At 39.2% G+C, this 19,377-nt stretch overlaps 1 protein-coding gene across 5 annotated transcripts in view; it reads right to left on the reverse strand.

Annotated features, from left to right (window-relative positions):
• TOP2B (topoisomerase (DNA) II beta) overlaps positions 1-19,212 on the reverse strand; it is a 61,762-nt gene extending 42,550 nt beyond the window's left edge. For 2 of the 5 annotated variants that reach the window (NM_001397091.1, NM_001397090.1), the window contains 3 exon segments: positions 178-268; positions 3,391-3,564; positions 18,683-19,008. In NM_001397091.1, coding sequence (NP_001384020.1) covers positions 178-268; positions 3,391-3,564; positions 18,683-18,760 — 343 coding nt within the window. In that variant the 5' untranslated portion in view covers positions 18,761-19,008. 5 annotated transcript variants of the gene reach the window in all.
• Between the last annotated feature and the right edge of the window lie 165 nt (positions 19,213-19,377).

Below are 19,377 nucleotides of genomic sequence, written 5' to 3' on the forward strand. Positions count from 1 at the left end.
AAACACTCTTTCCCTATTCTAAACTGTTCTACAGTGCTGGCATGCACTAAAACTTCCATGCATTGAATTTCAGTGGATCTCTTAAGTCTGTGATTTAAAACTAGATGCAAATTAAAATGCCTTGAGAGTTCTCAGAATAATGTGTACTTTATAATGCTAAAACATTGTTATACATACCAAGGATTTCATCAAAGATCTTGTATAAGCCAGGGACAAAGGTAACCTCTCTGCAATTCATTCCGACATCTTCATCATAAACCCACATTAACTACATGTAAAAAAATAGAAGATATAAATATATGCTCTCCTGGTCTCAAAACAAAAATATTCATACTTAACATTTCAGCAAATAAAATCAGTATTTTTTAACTCCATCACTATAATTTTAGCTGGTACAAAAGTAATAAGCTAGACTTCACAGAAAGATAAAAAAAAAACCCAGTGAATGCTTCTATTAATATATACCAGGAGTTGTAACTTTTTCTACAACATCTCATCTTTTTAAGTGATGCTTAGACTCAGTTACAGACACATTCACATTCTTCCCATTCCCCTTTAAACTTTAAGTTAAATGGACAGCATTTCCTCTTCTCAGAACCTTGCCATTTGGCAACTAGATCAGAACATTACAACACAGAGAAAGAATTCTTGACTAAAACTAGAAACAGAAAGGATAAACCTAAGGCACACAGCTCTACAAGGTTCATGGCATGTAACATTAACCCCTAAATAATGCATTGTGATCTTACAGAGAATTCACATGACACAAAGGTTGTTTACGTGTCAGTCTTATTTTTCTTAGAGTTATGATTCACAAACATGATACAGTTTTTTTCTTACTCACATCTCTGTTCTCTGTACATATTCTAAATTGCACCTTACCACCACCCCATTCAAGCTTTTAACAAACTTGGAGAACCAATAACATGATGACATTTTACTTTGAAAACGGTAATCATCAACTAGAAATCTAGTGTGCTTTTCAAAATTTTATATAAAATCAAACTTCCACTTGAAAGCCCAGTAATTGAAGCACTTACATTAATAAAGCAGAAAAAGAATAAATCATAGATTATGATCATAGATTATAAATCATGTAGATTTCAACAAAAACACATGCTAAATACCAACACTGAAAAACTGTTAATCATATATACATAGAAAAACTGTGGATTCTAGGATTCGTCAACTGAAGAAATAGTAGAAGTTAATGACAAAATGGGCATTGGTAACAAACCCATGTGTACTCTAACAGCCGTAAATTTCTGACCGTAACTATAATAATTTTTCCTGAACAAAATGATACCTGTATCTAGATACAGTATTTAGCTTTATTCTTAATTTCTTTATCAAATTTATTTCCATTTTTTAATCGATTGAATTTAGTCTTCAGCCATATTTTTCACACAAAATGGTTATACGGTAATTCTGCCATTTTATTTTGAGTTCACACAACTAAAATTATTCACAAAGCAGCACTGTGTTCTTTAATTTTCCTCATAATTTTTATGCATCATACAGCTATTGTGATTCTTTTTGAAGGGAGCTGATAGGTGTAATCTAAATGGTAATGTAAGGATTGAGATTTACCTACTAGATGCACTATTCCAAATGCTTTTAAAAATTGAAATATATTGATCTAATTCACCCATATGCCACATAAACACTTGCTGCAGTCTATATGTAGCAATGCAAACACAAGCAATTAACTGGAGAATAAGCAGAGACAGTTATTGTGATTGCCGTACTGGTCCAACAGTTTATTATTCAGACAGTAGTATGAAGAACTTTCAGAATCAGACACTAGGAGAACGTAGCAAATAAAACAACAATAAATAAACAGCAAATAAAACAAACTCTCCAATGTACACCCTCTGGCTTTCACTTTTGATAACAGCTTTTAAGAAATACACGTTCAAGCTTTCCCAAAGGAGACATCCAAGGAAGGTACCTGATAAACGGTACTTCATTTGATGGAAATGTAAATGTTTTTTTTGTTTGTTTCATTTTTAAATATATCATATAACATACAATTGAGCAGTCAAGGATGGTTTTTCAGGGCTTGCTTCTCTCAACCATGGACAATGGGAGGAAGCATATCTCACAAATACAGGAAATGATTCTATCCAAACAGAATTGTATCAGTAAAATTAAGGGTTGCACCAAAAATACATCTGTGTGTTTACCACCATTCACTAGTCACTGAATATTCAGAGCTCCTCTGGTGACATAAGCATACACTGTTTCCATGTCCAAATCCTTTAAGTTAGAAATATTAGCAGACAAAGCTTATTGAAACTTGCCATCAAAATTCTTCCAACAACCTTTCTTTCCTCTTTTATTACCTCGTTTGTAGTCAAATGAGAAACGAAGCTTCTTGTAACAGGTACTCTCTTTCTTTCCCACTGTCCTCACCATCTACTTTCTGCTACTTGGTTCTAAGCTTCCCTTTGTTTGGTGGCATGGTCCTGCTGCTTAGTCCTTGACTGATGAGTCAAATTCAGCTCATAAAACCACCAAAAAAAAAAATCTCCCTTCTGCTGGATTAGCTTTCTGTCAGGTTGGCAATCAGCTCAAGATGTTGAGCAATTGGGAAGTTGAGCAATATCTTTAAACTAAGAGAGGGTAGATTCAGACTGGATATAAGGAAGAATACCTCTCTATGAGGGTGGCAAGACAATGGAATAAGGTGCCTAGAAAAGTTGTGGATGCCTCCTCCCTGGAAGTGTTTGTGGTTGTGCTGGATGAGGCTTTGGGCAGCCTGATCAACTGAAAAATGTCCCTGCCCTTGGAAGGGCGACTGGACTAGATATCTTCCAAGTCTCTTTCAACCCAAACCATTCTATAGCTCTTACACATGTGGACAAACTTAATTATAATTTTTAGCATGACAGTTTTATAGTGACTGAAGGAACTGGAGCTGTTTAGTCTGGAGAAAAGGAGGCTGAGGGGAGACCTTATTGCTTTATTCCATTATCTGAAAGGTGCTTACAGAGAGAGCAGGGTTGGTCTCTTTTCACTGCTGACAGGCGACAGGATGAAAGGGAATGGCCGTAACTTGCACCAGGGGAAGTTTAGGTTGGATATCGGGAAAAACTCACTTACTGAAAGAGTTGTTAAGCACTGGACTAGGCTCCCCAAGGGGTGGTTGAGTCACTAACTCTGGATGTATTTAAAAGATATTTGGATGTGGTGCTCAGGGACATGATTTAGTGGACAGCTGTTAGTTAGGGTAATCCAGTTAGGATGTGGTTGGACTTGATGATCTTTAAGGTCTTTTCCAACCTGAGCAATTCTATGAATTCTGAACAATATTTTCAGTAGCAGTAACAGTAATTTCCTCATTAAAATAACAAAAGATACGAAGACAATTAACTTAATGAAACTTACCTGAGTTAAAGGTTCAACTGATCCAATATAGGTGTCTGGACGGAGGAGGATATGTTCAAGCTGAGTCTTTTTCTGATAAACTCGCTCAACAGACATCTTCTTTGAAGTGTCATTTTTATTAACACTTTCTGATTCTTCCTTTTTTGAGGCATTGATTTGATTATCAAATAATGTCTAAAAAAAAAGACAACAATCAACCTGATTAATTCAACTTGTCAATCAAGCTGCAAACAAATCCAGAGAGAGATTTAAATTACAATCAAAACTTGTCATATAATTTAAATGTTACATTTTTGCGTGTATTAAGATGGAGCTATCCTCTCAAGAGAAATACTGTAATAGATTGCAAGACAGTTTCTTAACAAATTCACACATTTTCTAACTTTTGTTACTTACTAACGCTATATTTAAAAAGATACTCAGCTTCTTCAGATTAAACATTTTTAACATCCATTTTGTGCTTCAGTATTTTTCCAAACCACAAAAGACTGTTCAGAACAGTGATAGTAAAATTATTCTTCTACATGTTGTTTGGACAACTTATTCCACAGAGCTTAAGAAACACAAACAATGCCTTCCCTACGGCTTCTCACTTCTCACCTGCTATAATCTACATTACCTACCTAAAGTAATTAAACCCAATCTAATCCCAGTTTAGAATAAGTTATGATGAAATACACCAAGGACTGTAAGAATAGAAAATCACTCAGGTTATTGCCGAAATGCAAACTGAATTCCAGCCTAATGTGGTTGGAGTTCACGGCAAATATCTTGAGTGAAATACCAAGAGATGTTACAGAAAACAAATCCACCTTTTGGAGGAGGGTACAGGGGTTTAAAGATCTGGTGCATCTTTCAACAGTTTTTTTTTTCCTGATAAAATGGCTCCTCCCACTGAAATAAAACCACACCAAAAGAAAAATCAGAGTAAGCAAAGGTAGAAAAGCCCTGCTCTCAGACAGTAAGAGCATATCTACTGGGAATGGATATGAGTTTTTAGACTACACATTCTTACCTGTAAATTGGAATTATCTTAAAAGTATCAGTCAAATTAAATTACATAGCATATCCTGCCTGGCTAGGATACTTAGCAAAAAATTCTGACACCTCTTTCCTAATACTTCAAATAGCCTCTTCCTTCTAACCAACTTTGATACAAGTATATACACATATATATATATGTATATATATATATATATATATAAGCAGTAAAATGACAACAAAAGCTACTTGTTACTCAAGTAAATATTACACTCCCATTTAGCTGTTCCCATTAAGTCTCTCTATAAAGTAGACACAGGCCAAACTCCAATGAGGGATTAACCAGTCACCATGTAAGCTTCTCAGATGAAAAGAAGTATCATCAGTTCTTTCTCTACCTATTTCATGTTACAGCCTTGGATAGCAACGAAGGCAAAGGGTAAAAAAGCATACAAGCATATCAGAACTAGGAGTACGAGAAACGAAGTATACTGAACTCACCCTAAACAACTTTAGGAGTCAGAGGCCAAATAAATGCCAATCTGTAATATACAACTAACAAGGACAATTCTCACTGTACTACTACTCCAATTTCTATTTTCCAGCTTCTATTGTTTAAGCTTGGATGATTCTTTATCCTCTTAGCAGGCATAAGAATAAAGCATTTAATTCTACTCAGAAGAGTGGAAATTGTTAGTCCCGAAGCGAACCTGAACAGGTCAAATGAGAACTGAGTATTCCCTCCCCAGTCCAGTAAGTGCCAGCATCCAAAGTTACAGTGGGACAGAACTCAGGGGACCCTGTAATCCTGCACCAGGATTACACGTTGTAGAGTTGTAACCACAATATTGACTCTCACAACTTTTCTTAAGGAGCACATCATGAACCAGAGTGCATCACTAAACAGGAAAGTTGTCTACTTTGAAAAATAACATGCATGTGTGATAGAAGTGTTTTGGCAACCAGGTCAGTTTGGTCTCTGCACTGTCACTTGGTCTTAAACTATGACAGCACTCCCCCACCACAATCACCGTAGAAATATGCACTATGGATCAGCTAAGCAAGCAGAAAAGAAATAGGATTTCACAAACAGATACATTTAACTGACATATAGAAGATGAGAAATAAGAATTATTATAACAGAAGCATTTCAAACAGTCACAATGTGATCCTTATCTCATTAAAGTAGTTCTGTGAGGCTTCCAACTAACTTCACTGTTTTGTTTTGTTTTTTTATGTATCTTTCTGACCTTACTGATTATGATAATCTTTGATTTAATCTTTCAGTCTTCTGAGAAAAGATGTCATACTTCATACGAGTCATCCTTAGCTCACTTCCAGGTTTCCTAGCCATGTTAGCTCTGCTTTACTAGTTTACGTTGTTCTAAAGGTGCTAGAAAAATAAAACATTGTATTGCTTTCCTTGCTTCAGTCAACATTAACAAATCCTATGATCCTTGAAGAACCCACAGGAACTTCTGTATGCTCCCAGTTTTAACGCTTCAAGAGTTGCATGAGGTTTTTTTGTTTAGTTGGTTGGTTTTTAAGCAGGCAAAGTACACGATAGCCAGTTATCATATTCTGGTTTTGCCGTTGTCATGTACATCAGTATGGCATTCTTATGATTGTTTTGAGACAGCTTTCCAAAATGTACTTGTAGTACATTTGCAGCATGGTCATCTGAGGACTTGAGTCCTAACCTTGCATCACAACTCAGTAACATGTGAACAACAGAATAGGAACCCAAATCCTACTCTTAACAATGAGAGCACAGTTATCCTATCTCCAATTGCCCTACTTGTTCCACTTGTTTGCAAAAGTCAGTAGATTCAAAAAAGTCGATTTTATAATGAATAAATAAATAGCTGTAGGTCATGGATATCATGGAAGATTATTAAAGAATGACTGGTAAAGAATTCCTACAAGGCCTAGACTTCAATACAAAACTAGAAAATATATTTCTAATTTCTAGTGAAAGTCTTACGGACAGCTTGCAGAAGTCTTATAGGCAACGTCTGACTGATCAGTAAGATGAGTACACAGTGACTATCACAAATATTTCTACTGAGATGACACTACCACGTCATTGTCACACTGACAGAGGATACAGCTCACACCTAATCAAACTCTACTGCCTGAAAAGGACTACTGCAGCAGTGCCACTTCCTGAAGAACAGGGAGTTTTCTTTAACTCAGTAGCAGCAAGGAGCTTCTTTTACTCCACTCCCCACAACAGCTACGTGTATCATATTTGATAACACGGCAGGAATTGGTTAAGTATATATTATGTATAAAAATAACCAGCATTCTTTTTCTTCCTGCTGATTATGTTAAAAAAAAAAAAAAAAAAAGACACATTTTTTCACTTTTTCAGTATGCTTCATTTAAATACAAGGAATATATAAGTTACATTTTCAGAGAGCAGGACAGATTTTATTTGTATACTCCTACAAGTATTGAAAACTTGAACTTGCACACTACTGAAACACAAACAAAAACCAAAAAGCATTCTACTAAATAAAATAGCCTTATTATGCAGGGATGCAAGTATCAGAAGTTTGCAGCACTTCATATTTCCGGACCAAGCCTTTTAGTTTGTGCTGTACTCTGAAAAAGACCAACTCTGAATCCCTGAACCTGCCTTGAATGGGCATTTTTAGAATACAAATGTTGTTTAGACATTTGACATGCTCTCCCCCACAGTCTTGATCACCCAATCAGTGATGAAGATCTGTGATGAAGATGAGTGCACGCAGGGAAAGGCTGCATATGTAGCCTAGTTGGACTTTCATAAAGCCTTTGACTCTGTCTCCCACAGTATTCTGGAGAAGGTGGCAGCCCATGGCTTGGACAGGTACTCTCTTCACGTAGTTAAAAAAAAAAAAAAAAGGCTGGATGGCCAGACCCAGAGGGTGGGTATGAATGGATTCAAATCCAGCTGGCAACTGGTCACAAGTAGTGTTGCTCAAGGGTCAGCATTGGGGACAGCTCTATTTAATACTGTTATTGAAGATCTGGACGAGGGGATTGAGTACACCCTCAGTAAGTTTGCAGATGACACCAAGCTGGGAAGAAGCAATGATCTACCTGAGAGCAAGAAGACTCTATGAAGGGATCTGGTTAGGTTGGATGGAGGCTGAGGCCAACTGTATGAGCTTCAACAAGACCAAGTGTTGGGCCCTGCACATTGGTCAAAACAACACCACGCAACACTACACACTTGGGGTAGAGCGTCGAGCAAGCTGCGTGGAGGAAAAGGACCTGTGCCCAGGTGGTCAAGAAGATAAAAACATCCTAGTTAGTATCAGAAATAGCATAGTTACCAGGACTAGGGAGGTGATCGTTCCCCTCTAAATGAGGCTGGTGAGGTTACACTTCGAGTACTGAGTAGTAGTGAGGTCTCTCACTACAAGAAATACACGGATGCACCGAAGCACAACCAAAAAGGGGCAACAAAGCTGGTGAGGGGTCTGGAGCACTAATCTTATGAGGAGTGGCCAAGGGAACTGGGATTATTCAGTCTAAAGAAGAGAAGGTGCAGAGGACACACCAGTCTCTCCAACTACCTGAAAGGAGGTTGTAGCAAGATTGGGATTAGCCTCTTCTCCCAGGTAACTAGGAATAGGGATGAGAGGTAACGGCCTTACATTGCACCACGGGAGATCCACGTTAGGAAAAGTTTATTCTCAGAAAGAGTGGTGAAGCCTTGGAGCAGGCTGACCAGGAAAGTGATGGATTCACTGCCTCTGGAGGTCTTCAAGAAAAGAATAGATGTGGCAGTGACATAGTTTAGCAGGCATGGTGGTGATGTGTCGATGGTTGGACCAGATGATCTTAGGGGTCTTTTGTAACCTTAATGATTCTATGAGTCTATGATCTATGGACACATATGTTCTACAGCCTTTTCTCACTGCTTTCCTTAGGAATATATATAAATAAATAATGTTTAAAAAAATCAAGCAAGTACTTAACTATAGCATAGTAAACTGACAACATTTTATGCATGTTTTGGAATTGTCTCAGAAAGACTTCTGTATACTGTCCTGTCTGGGAAATACTCATATTATTGGAGCTCCAATAACACTTTTGAAAGCAGCGCCAACTGTTGTTACAGGAGAACATCCCTGAAAAGAATTAAATAAGTGTCACAAGGGGCTCAAGTCTTCTGCTTTTTGAATTTAAAACTTAGCTGATTTATTGTGAAAAATATATGTATAAACACACACACATACACACACACACTGATATATACATTACTCAATTTTCACGGTCTGTTTCACTATGTTAATGTGGCCAATTTTCACTATGTTTTTTACAAAATGTTTGACTTTTCCACCATTCCTGTTACACGCAAGACTTCATAGACTCTTGAGAGTCTTTCAGCTACCCTCCAGGTTGGTCATGAATATAGACACCCATGTGCATGTAAGCCAGCCACCATTCTGAATTACTTTGGAGTGAGATAATTGATTGCACTGTGCAACCTCCTTTATAGACTTGCACTTAAACTTCATACTGTGACCTCAGATGTAGCTAGCATCTAAGACTTGAACAAAGGATAGTGGTAACACCACAGAAAAACATAACAGTCTCACATTTTGGATATTTGACATCAGACAGTAAAGTGTTATCACAGGCATGTTTCACTATGACGAATGCTTTCTCTAGTAGGATGTTAATGCTGGCATTGTTTCTCATTTAGAGTTGGTTTTGCTATGAATTTTTCCAATAGTATTCAAAAGCTGCAGTCATTCTTCCCTTCTGTGATCTCGAGAGTCAGAATCCAAGCAGCCATTAATAGGCTACAGTTTGGCTACAAAATTTCCACTGTCTACCATCAACCTCAGAGCTCAGGTTTGGTTTTTGCATCTTCTTTCTTTACATTTTACTTTTTTTCCTTTCTTGCAGTCCCTTTTGATGAAATTTTTACATATAACAGAACATGAATGACGCCACAGACTTTTATTGCCTTTTTTGATGAAAACTGGGTTGTGTGGTCTTCCTTTGTGTTTAAAAATTGTGTTCATCCATAAAATTCTGCTCTGGGCAAAAAAAAAGAAATGACATCAGACTGAGACAATTAAAAATTATAGCATTTACTTCATGAAAGAATTGGTTTATTATGCTAATCTCAGCACAGTAACAGACATTTAAGTAGGAAGACTCAAGAATGGTATATAATATAGAGTAGGAAAGTTCAAAATAGGAGAAAAGGCAAAGTAAAAGCTAGTATTCCCTCTGTACTAGTTCAAGAGGCTTTCTGAATGTTGCATTTCATAGGCAGAATACATCACCCTACAACAAAAAAACATCTCCCTGTTGTGCCCACAACAGTCTTCCTTGTTTTGTTCTGGGGTTTCTTCACGTCTTTAGCACAAGCTACTTCTGCTTCAACTGAGACCAAGTGTTTCAAATATTCTTCCTTCCTTCTTTTCTTTCTTTCTTTTTTTAAACTAAGTGGCAAAAAAAGGACACTTGATCTAGACTAATAGAGATGAACAAAAAAGAAACACCACTATGTGAATGTATCTCCACCTGGGTTTTGCCTATTTGTCTTTAGCCTCCTAGAACAACCACATGCACTAGCAAGGATTGTTGCCCTGTAAAGGAAATGCAGCCTTGGGACATAACACTTTACAAAAGTACATGGCATGTGTCCCACATTCCCTTAAAGGGGAGAATTAATGGGACAAGACAGTAAATTTTGAGTGTAATTAAGCTGTAAAACCTAGGGAGGTTAATTAAGCAATGCAATTCAGGGATGTAGATCTTCTGCCACTTACAGTTGGGAAAAAAAAAAGCAACATAAAAAAATAACGAAAAACAAACAAAAAAAAAACCAGTTCTTCTAAAGCTATATATATATATATATATGCTATACCTCAAAAAAAGTTATAAGTGCAATATGGTAATCACTAGGTAGCTCTATGGATAACATACACTTGAATGTAGTGTCGTGTTACATACTAGACTTTAATGGCCTCTTCTTGACTTAGAAAATTCCGTGATTAATACATTGGTACCTAAACATTTAGCAACTTTCCAAAAGAAAATTCTGACTGAGAGAACCTCCCACCATGAAAACAAAGGCAGTGAGTTTCAAAAGAAACCACTCCCCTGCTGTGTTTAACAAATGCTCTGGCTCTCCTCCCAAGATGAAAACACAGAAGTAACAGTTTGCTGTTACCAGAGCAAATCTGCATAAAACATGGCATACTATTAACTGGATTAACCAAATTTCTCTATCGCATCCTCCCCAAAGGTAACTCAGGAAAAAGCACCCATTAACCTTATCCAGAGCTACTCTCACTCTAGCCTACTAACAATCTTGTTTACTTTGAATTCCTAATTTATTTATTATACATCCTCCTCCTCACAATTTGCTCTTTACTCTGAAAGCACCACATTACATCAATGTTTGTCATAATAATTCATTTACAGAATAACTTGTAACAGATTTCCCTGTTACAGAAAAGACAACAGTTAACTGTTGCCAAAAACGATAACTCCTTCCTTTCTTCTCTCTTCTTTCTTCATATAGTGGAACCAAAACTGGCCTAATAACAAACCAGCTCAAGGAGCAAACAGAATCTCCCCCCTTCCCATTTTTCATCCACTAGAAGCAAGCAGTTGTCTGATTCTCCTGCAAACTTGCTCAGGAAAATGGTCCAGCAGACAAGTACTGATACAAGGAAAAGTGCACAGTGATAAGAATGGGAGGATAAGATAAAAGGAGAAAAGAAAACGTGCTTTTCAGAGGGTATCATTTGATTGTTTAGCTGCAACATGAAACTGCATTCTTAGAATTATATAGCTTCCTCCTCCCATTAAACAGCTAGACTAAATGAAAGTATAATTATTGCTATTTTAGCATTTCTAAAGTCCAGTATAGTAGTACACCAGATTTTAAGGAAAATCAAAGGATTTTGTCACAAAAGCTGAGAAGTGAAAGAGCACTTCTGTGAAAAAGAAAGAAAGAAAGAAAAACGCTCACTATAATTACTTCTGACCAGTAAAGTACGTGTATTGTTTTAACTATGACTGCATTTCTAAGTTACTACAGCAACAGTTCTGTTCTATTTGGCACAAGTACATTCAGATCCTAATCTTTAATACCCATCTCTTAAAAAGCAAGAGTCTAACATCTACCAAAGTGCAATGACAATTTAACTAAATTTTACTATTTTTTAGAGAGATGTGAAATTTTCCCCTAGACAAGCTCTATTCCAATACTAAACATTGACACTGTCCACATAGGATCTAAAAATATTAAATCTACAGATGTTTTGCTAATATATTAATCTTGTAAGAATCTGGTTTTTCAAGTAAAAATCAGAGCCAAGGAAGGAAAAAAACGCTGGTCCTGACTCTCAAGGAAGAAAAAGTTTAACATGAAGTAATTATTTTTAGACACGACTGTGTTCCTACAGATTCTCTGAATTGCCATGCTTGGAACCAATGAATGAAGTAACTGTACCTTCCGCTGTAAAGCAGCACACTAAAATCCCTTCAAACTTTAAGAAAGAAAAAAAAAGCAATTCCTTCTAGTGCAGTTAACTTTGGTAAGTTAACTACAGTTTACTTGTAAACTAATTTTGGAAGTTGCAAGAACCATGCACACAAGCTCGACCCTGCGTGCTCACTAAAATCTTGATTGCTGACATCAACAAGGCTCCATTAGTTCAATTCAACACAGAGAAGGCTCATTCCATTAGGAGGGACTATGTCCTTAAAATTTAGCACACGCGTTTCTAAGCTGGTTTAATGCAAGTAGAGAGAGAACTATTTTTTCAGTACTGCTGCTTCCCAGAAAAGACCTGAATAGTGCATGGTTCAGAATCCTGTTTGGTCCACTGTTCCATCAGCTAATTTAAACATATTTCCATCACTAGCCAAGAAATAAAAAAGAGGTACTGATATAAGAACTTTCCTGGCACCTAGTAACGCTTCCTTATAACTCAGCCTGTCCTATATTGTTGCCCTTTTTATTGCTTTACTACACCAGTTAGGCTGTACACTCACTTCAAATCGTAAGACAAATCAAGAAAACAAACGCGTGCACAAAGCTGTGGCAAACTCCTCACAAGTCCCATGGCTTAAGACTTTTTCTAATGAACTTCCTCTCTCCCAAACACAGCTCAGTACCACCAACTTGTGCAGCAAGACACACCTTATTGCTTTGCATAACTGAATTGCTATCAAGCTCATTCTAAATTTCTCATCTGTACTTGTGTTGCACATTGTTCCACTGAGACAGAGTTCTCACCTAGATGCCCTTGTGCTACAAGGCTTGAGTAAGCCCCGCAAACATCAAATTTGGAGGCGTTAGCCTGTCAGCTTATTCTGAAGTAATGGAATCGCTGGTACAAATCACCAGTTCGAGTGCTCTGAAAAGTATTCTAGACTCTACGGCTTGCCAGCATCTTCAGTGCAGCTCAGACTCCCAGTTTCTCATAGGTGAAGATCCTCTGTTTAGGAGCTGACTCCAAATTATAGCTGCTCCTACAGAAACATTACAAATCAAGTTAGCGTGTTGGAAAAGCTTGATATTTTTTTCTACTTTATTTTGGATTCTTTTGATTTAAAGGAAAAACACTTTTCCAGTGTTATCTTGTTTTACATCTCCTGTGACTCTGTCATAACAAAAAATACTGTTTGTTGCTGACTCCGAAGATTCCCTCACAAAGAAAGTTGCCGTGAGTTTTTGGCACCTCACTAAGGCAGACATTTGTGCAGTTTTTCATACATCTGTTCTTCTCACAATTGTTCAGTGTCTTAGATAAGGAACGCGAAGCCTCAGCGTAGCCATGCCCACTCATTCTCAAAAAAAGTGCCAGAAATCAGTCTCTCTTAAGGCCAGCTTAGTACCTCATTCACATTCTACCTCACAAACCAGAGGGAAAAAACATATATAGTAGATTATACAATTGAGTCCTCTTTTGAATCTTATCATAAACCTTTCAAACACCTCCTAACTCAGGCAGCCTTTACACTAGCTGTGCTAACACTCTTTCTTGCTTGCTTAAAAAGAAAATCAATTACTTAGGAGCATACTCTAACAAATACCCACATTTATCACTTAAACAAAATAAAAAAAAAATTAAAAGTAGTGCTTTAATTCGCTCTCAGTGGTGAAGTGTACTCATATGTAAATTGGAAGTGCATTAAGACGCAAACAGTATTTTACAATAGCTTTATTAAATGAAACCAGATGAACCGATAGCAGAGAAGTTTAATAACGTGCGCTTCAGAAGGTAATTTTAGAAGGACTCATTCCATAGAAGTAAAAGTATTTATGATCACACCGAAGCTTTAAAACCAGCAGATCTGACCCTCAGGTACAAGGGAGTCAAACAGCAACACAAAGAGCAAGTCTATCACTTTACTTCTGAGCAATTGCTCTGTCATGTTCATATGAGCACTTTCATCAGTTGCTTAATTTTGAATTATATGTTAAAAGTTAGTATTTCTTTTAGAAGTTTCGCAAAATCACTTTATGTACCTTGACCTAAAATTCACTTCATTCAAATCTGGGATATGAGCACTAAAATACTTTCTTCCAAAATACTTCAGTTTTGCTACACGTATTGAGAGGACACTGCAAAGTCTCCAAACACACAATTTTCATCAGAGGATTCTTCAAACAGTCAACCACATTTACAGGTACATATTTTTGGTCAATTAGCTCTTGAAAACTCTCAAAACACCCATATGGAGCAGAACAGCATTGTCTGTGGGTAACATTCCAACAGATTTAATATTTTAAATTATCCAATGAGAAAAATTGAGTTTTCTGCACCAGTTTTCATTTCCAAGATCTCTCTATATAATCCACATCACTTTTGGTAGTGTTTTTTTGGTTTGTTGTTGTTGTTGTTGTTGTTGCTGTTTCTTTGATTTTGTTACCTTCCCAAAGCAAAACCTATGACAGAAATCTTAGGACAGAAAGTGCTATTATTGTATAGCCTTACACTTCACTAAGTAAAGTGACTCTTACTCCTAGCAGTGGCACTCATCTCCAGATAGCACAATTGAAGTGATAGGGGATTCCCCTGTCCCTCCTGACCAACATCATCAGTAAGTTCAACGCTAAAAAAAGCATTTCTATGAACAGAATCTCTCATATCCATCAGCTATACGATTCCCATTTACTTAAGTCAACTGAAATATAAATGTGTATTTGAAGATGGCTTTAGCAAGTGGACACACAGTTCACACATGAGGAAAAAGTCTATTTCTGGAAAATTAAAACTGTTTTTTTTTTTTTTTTTTTGCAAATCTAAACTGCCTACCTTAGAATACTATTATGGTCTGTTATTCAAAAGGTGACTTTATCCATCCTATTTAATACACCATTGTTAGCTTGAAAATTTCACAAAACACACACAGCGTAGACAGACAGAACATTAACAAGGGGCATATGTTTGCATGCACACCTTCTCCCACCAAAACAATCCCCTATCTAACCATTTTTTCCCCTGGAAAATATACACACTACTATCAGCCATTCACTTAGTACAGTTCAGAGAATTTGTTTTCAAATGAAGAGATTGAAGAGAGATAAGGTCCCTTCAACAGAAAATTGGTGTTGTTTTGTTGTTTGCTCATTTTTGTTTACTGGAATCTACTGCCCTATCCTGTTACATACATATTCTCTTTGGTTATAGACAAGTTGCAGTAGACCAGAATTTATTTCCAACATAACTCTGAAACTGCTGAGAAGTGCAAATAGCTCAACTTAGATTATTTAAAAACGTGTATCTTTTCACTTAGCGATATACAGCTCAGGTATTTACCCAAACCAAGTACAAACTGGTCTAAACCAAACTGGTGTATATATCATTCCCATTCCACTCTATTCGAGGAGCATGCAGACCTGCGATATAAACTATTTTGGAAAAATAAAATTCACATTAATGCTCAGTACACATTCATTTCAAGCTCGTGTTTCCTGAAAATGAGAACTATCACCTTCACAAAGGACTGGTAAATGGAAGCGGTATGTTTGAAGTCTTCAGCTACATTCAGGAGTTTCACTTCTCCTTTATAAGGCTCATGAAGCTCTCGGAGTTGAGGAGAGAGCCTTGAAAACATTCCCACAAATAACTATTTTGCTTGTTTAAAACCACTTCAATAGCTTTGCGCGCACTACCGCTGTATCAGAGCAACACCTCACAGGTGTGTGTTTGTACTTGAGGTGATTTCACTTTCACTATGCAGGACATATTTTAACAAATACTGTTATTGTACCATTATGACAGCTCATTTTCATCAGTTTCTAAACACACAGAAAGGTTGAAGATCACAGAATCACAGAATGTGAAAAGATCATCTAGTCCAATCCCCCTGCAGGAGCAGGAACACCCGGATCAGGTCAGCAGGAACGCATCCAGGCAGGTTTTGAATGTCTCCAGAGAAGGAGACCCCACAGCCTCCCTGCACAGCCTCTTCCAGTGTTTGTTACCCTTACTGTGAAGAAGCTTTTTTCACATTTATGTGGAACCTCCTATGCTCCAGCTTGTACCCGTTGCCCCTTGTCCTACCATTGGATGGCACTGAAAAGAGCTGGCTCCATTCTCCTGACACTCAGCCTTTACATATTTATAAACATTAATAACAATGTCTTACTTAAAAAGCAAGCTTTTCTAGCATTAAAAAATGCCACTATGTTTTACCACCAGCAACTCTATTTACAAATCCACGCATTTGTAACTAACTCACAACATGTTTCTGAGTCACCTTTAGAAATCATCCACAAAGAATAATTACTACAAATCTGCTGGTGAAAACTCCACCTTCTGCCAACTATTACAGAGCTACCACAACAGTGAAGAGCTGCAAGTTGACTCCAACAAGTTAGCAGAAAGACTAAGAAGCTCCTCAAAAACCAGCTGGTACAACTCATAAATCTGAGACTACCCGGGGTCATTTTCAGTTGTATAATGATACACCATTTTCCTAACAAACACATTGAATGGATACACCGTCCTGTGTCCCTGTAGCCCATCCTTTGAATGGATACATTGTCCTGTGTCCCTGTAGCCCATTCTTGTCCCAGTTTACCGGCTCACTGCTAGTTACATTTCTCAAAGAGTTGTTACTAAGCTAAGGTTAGCTACTAAGTAGCTATATACTGGACCACTTGCTATGCGTTGCCATGGCCATGCAATTCATCTTGCTTCTACAAGTAGATAACACCTGGGACTGTAACTTAAAGAACACCCTCTTTCCTAATTGCATATGATTCTTACCTGAAGAGTAGAAGCTAAGAACACGAATACTGTTTAAACCACAACAACTATAGCTGAAATCATACAGACAACTTTTTAAAGATGTGAGAACCAGATTACCCATATGAGACTTGCTACTTTGAAACATAAACATCATGTCAATTTTTAAACATGTTCCCCCTCTTCAGAGCTAGATTTATTTCTGCTACAGTTCAATTGTTTAACTCACCTGGTCTTAAAAAGAAATCACTAACAATAGAAACATATTACTCAGAAAATAAGCATCCCAGTGGTTTCACCACAGTAGTAAGAAGTGGCAAGACATCGGGCAAGCAGATTAAAATCAGAAGGTTGAAACTGTCCCAAACTGTCCCTAACTCTGTACACCTCACCCTCAGTGCCAGCATATCACATCTATTCATGAACTGGAACCTGCCTCATTTTTTCCCTGCACACTAAGCCAACTGCTAATCACTGCCCCATTCAACTCCAGTGCCACAACAACATTGCTCTTCTGTATCCCAGTGTCCTGCAGATGACAGCGAGCAGGTCTGGCTTTAGGAACTGACTCGAGGGCCTTATCTGCAGCACTTAAAATGTGCATGAGAGAAAGGAAAAGTCCTACTGTTTTCTGAAGGGTCAACACAGGGTTTCAACTGAAATCTATGTATTTCTTTGCCACTACTTTGATATAACAAAAGCACTTAAGTCTTCGCTGCTCTTAGAGAAGGAAAACTGATCACTTCCAGTTGTAGGAAACTGTTGACTCGCCATACTTTCATCCTCATTAGGTTTAGGAACATGTTTCATTAAAAATGCCTACTCAGTGATTTTCACACTTCATTCTGCAGTTTTCTATGAGCTGTGAAACTTTCAATTACTTGGTCCAACCTATGCCATAAAAAAAATCTTAATTCTGAAGAGCTACACAAGACAGCAGTTGATAAAGATCACGGTATTGCAGAATGGAAAGTAGAATAACTTCAGCCTCTTTGCTTAGGCTGTTCCCATATCTAAACTGCCTAATTTCAAGTGACACACCCAGAAACTTGTACATTTTTATATACCTTTTCATACCACCAGCTTTTATAATGAAAAAGAATTAGCATTAAATGCAGTAATTAGAGCTGCAGACGGGCAGATTAGAGCCCATCAGAATACATGGGATTTTTTTCATCTCAGTAGTGCTGTTCATGTTCTTTCCCAGCAGCTCAAAGATACAGGAAAACACAACAGAAAAACTAGTTTGTTATTATCCTGTTAACCAAGAGAGTTTAAAGCTCCTAACTCAGTAAAGCATACATGTCTGATTAAAGATGCAGGCACCTCACCATCTATCAAGATGGACCATCTTTTTAAACATTAAATAAGGCATCCTGGTTTGAACTCCACATTGACAGGGAAGTTACTGACCGGATGAATAAGATCCCTTCAGGTCATCTTTGCTCCTCCTTCCTGAGGTCTTCCCAGAAGGGGAGAGCGTCCTCAGTTACTACAGACCACGACAGAGCTCCTCTGCACCATACATCAAGAGCAACGCTCTCCAAAGACTTCAGAACTTCTCGAGATGATAACTGAGTCTAGGATTGATGAACCATCTGCACCCTCACAAACCTTACTCTGTTCAATCCACGAAAAGCCATCGGAAAAGGGTAAAAAGAAAAACAAAAAAAAAACCCGAAAACCCACCTTCTTGGCCCCGTTATAGAGTCGTAACTTTTGGAAGACAACAAAGTTGAACTTCAAGAGGGATCAGCAAGCACACGTCTCCAGGCCTCCCCCTCGTTCCTCATCTCTGTAACTTACAAGCTTCAGCTTTCACCATCCCAGACGATGGGGAAAGCAGTTGGGACGGTGGCTTCGGTACCCACAAAGACATCGTTCCGCTCTGGGCTGAGCGCTGCCGCCCCCCGGCCCGGGCTGCTTCTGCCTCTGCCCGCACTACCCGGGCAGTTCCTGTTTAAATGCCAGCCCCGCTTTCCACGCACGCACACACAAACACACACACAGGGGACGCAAAAAGACAAAAACAAACGCAAACCCACAAACAACGGCACCGAAGCGCCAACCCCACAACTTACCACCCAGGTCAGTCCCCCGCTGCCACCACCGCCGCCGCCACCACCGCCGCCGCCGCCTCCTCCTCCGGACTTTGCCATTTTCCTCCCGTTTCTCCTCAGCCGAGGCGATGGCGCACGGAGGCAGCCGAGAGGGCCGGCCCCGACCCCGCGCCTCCCCGCGCGCCCTTCGCGCTTCGCCTCGACCCCTCAGCGCCTCCCGCCGCGGCCCGCTCCTACTTCATGCCGGGAGCGCGGCCCAGGCGAAGCAAAACAACGAGGGAGCGGGGAGCGCGGCGGAGCGGGGCCCACACAAAGCGCCCGTCCGCCGCTCGCGCTCCCGCTGGAGGCCGGCAGGCAGCGGGCGGGCCCGGCCGAGCCTGCGGTACTGCTAGTTTAAAAGGACGGCCGCTCCCCGCGGCGAAGCGCCGCCGCTCGCCTCGCCCCAGGCGAGGCCCCGCAGCCACAAAGGCCCCGGAGCGCGGACTGAGCGCAAAATCGCCCCGCTCCCCTCCCCCGCCTTCACTCCCGCGCGCACCCGCCTGCGCGTGCCCGCGCGCTCCCCGCACGCGCACGCGCACGCCGCCCGTCCAGCCGTCCAGCCCTCCTTCCCCTCCTCTTTCCGCCCCGTGCCGCTGCCGGGGCCGCTTCTCCGACTCCTCCCCTCCCCGCGCCGCCGGGGCCGAGCCCCGCGCTCAGACAATGAGTGCGCGGCCCCC

The sequence above is a fragment of the Gallus gallus genome, chromosome 2 (assembly GCF_016699485.2).
Source record: "Gallus gallus isolate bGalGal1 chromosome 2, bGalGal1.mat.broiler.GRCg7b, whole genome shotgun sequence".
Lineage (NCBI taxonomy): Eukaryota > Metazoa > Chordata > Aves > Galliformes > Phasianidae > Gallus > Gallus gallus.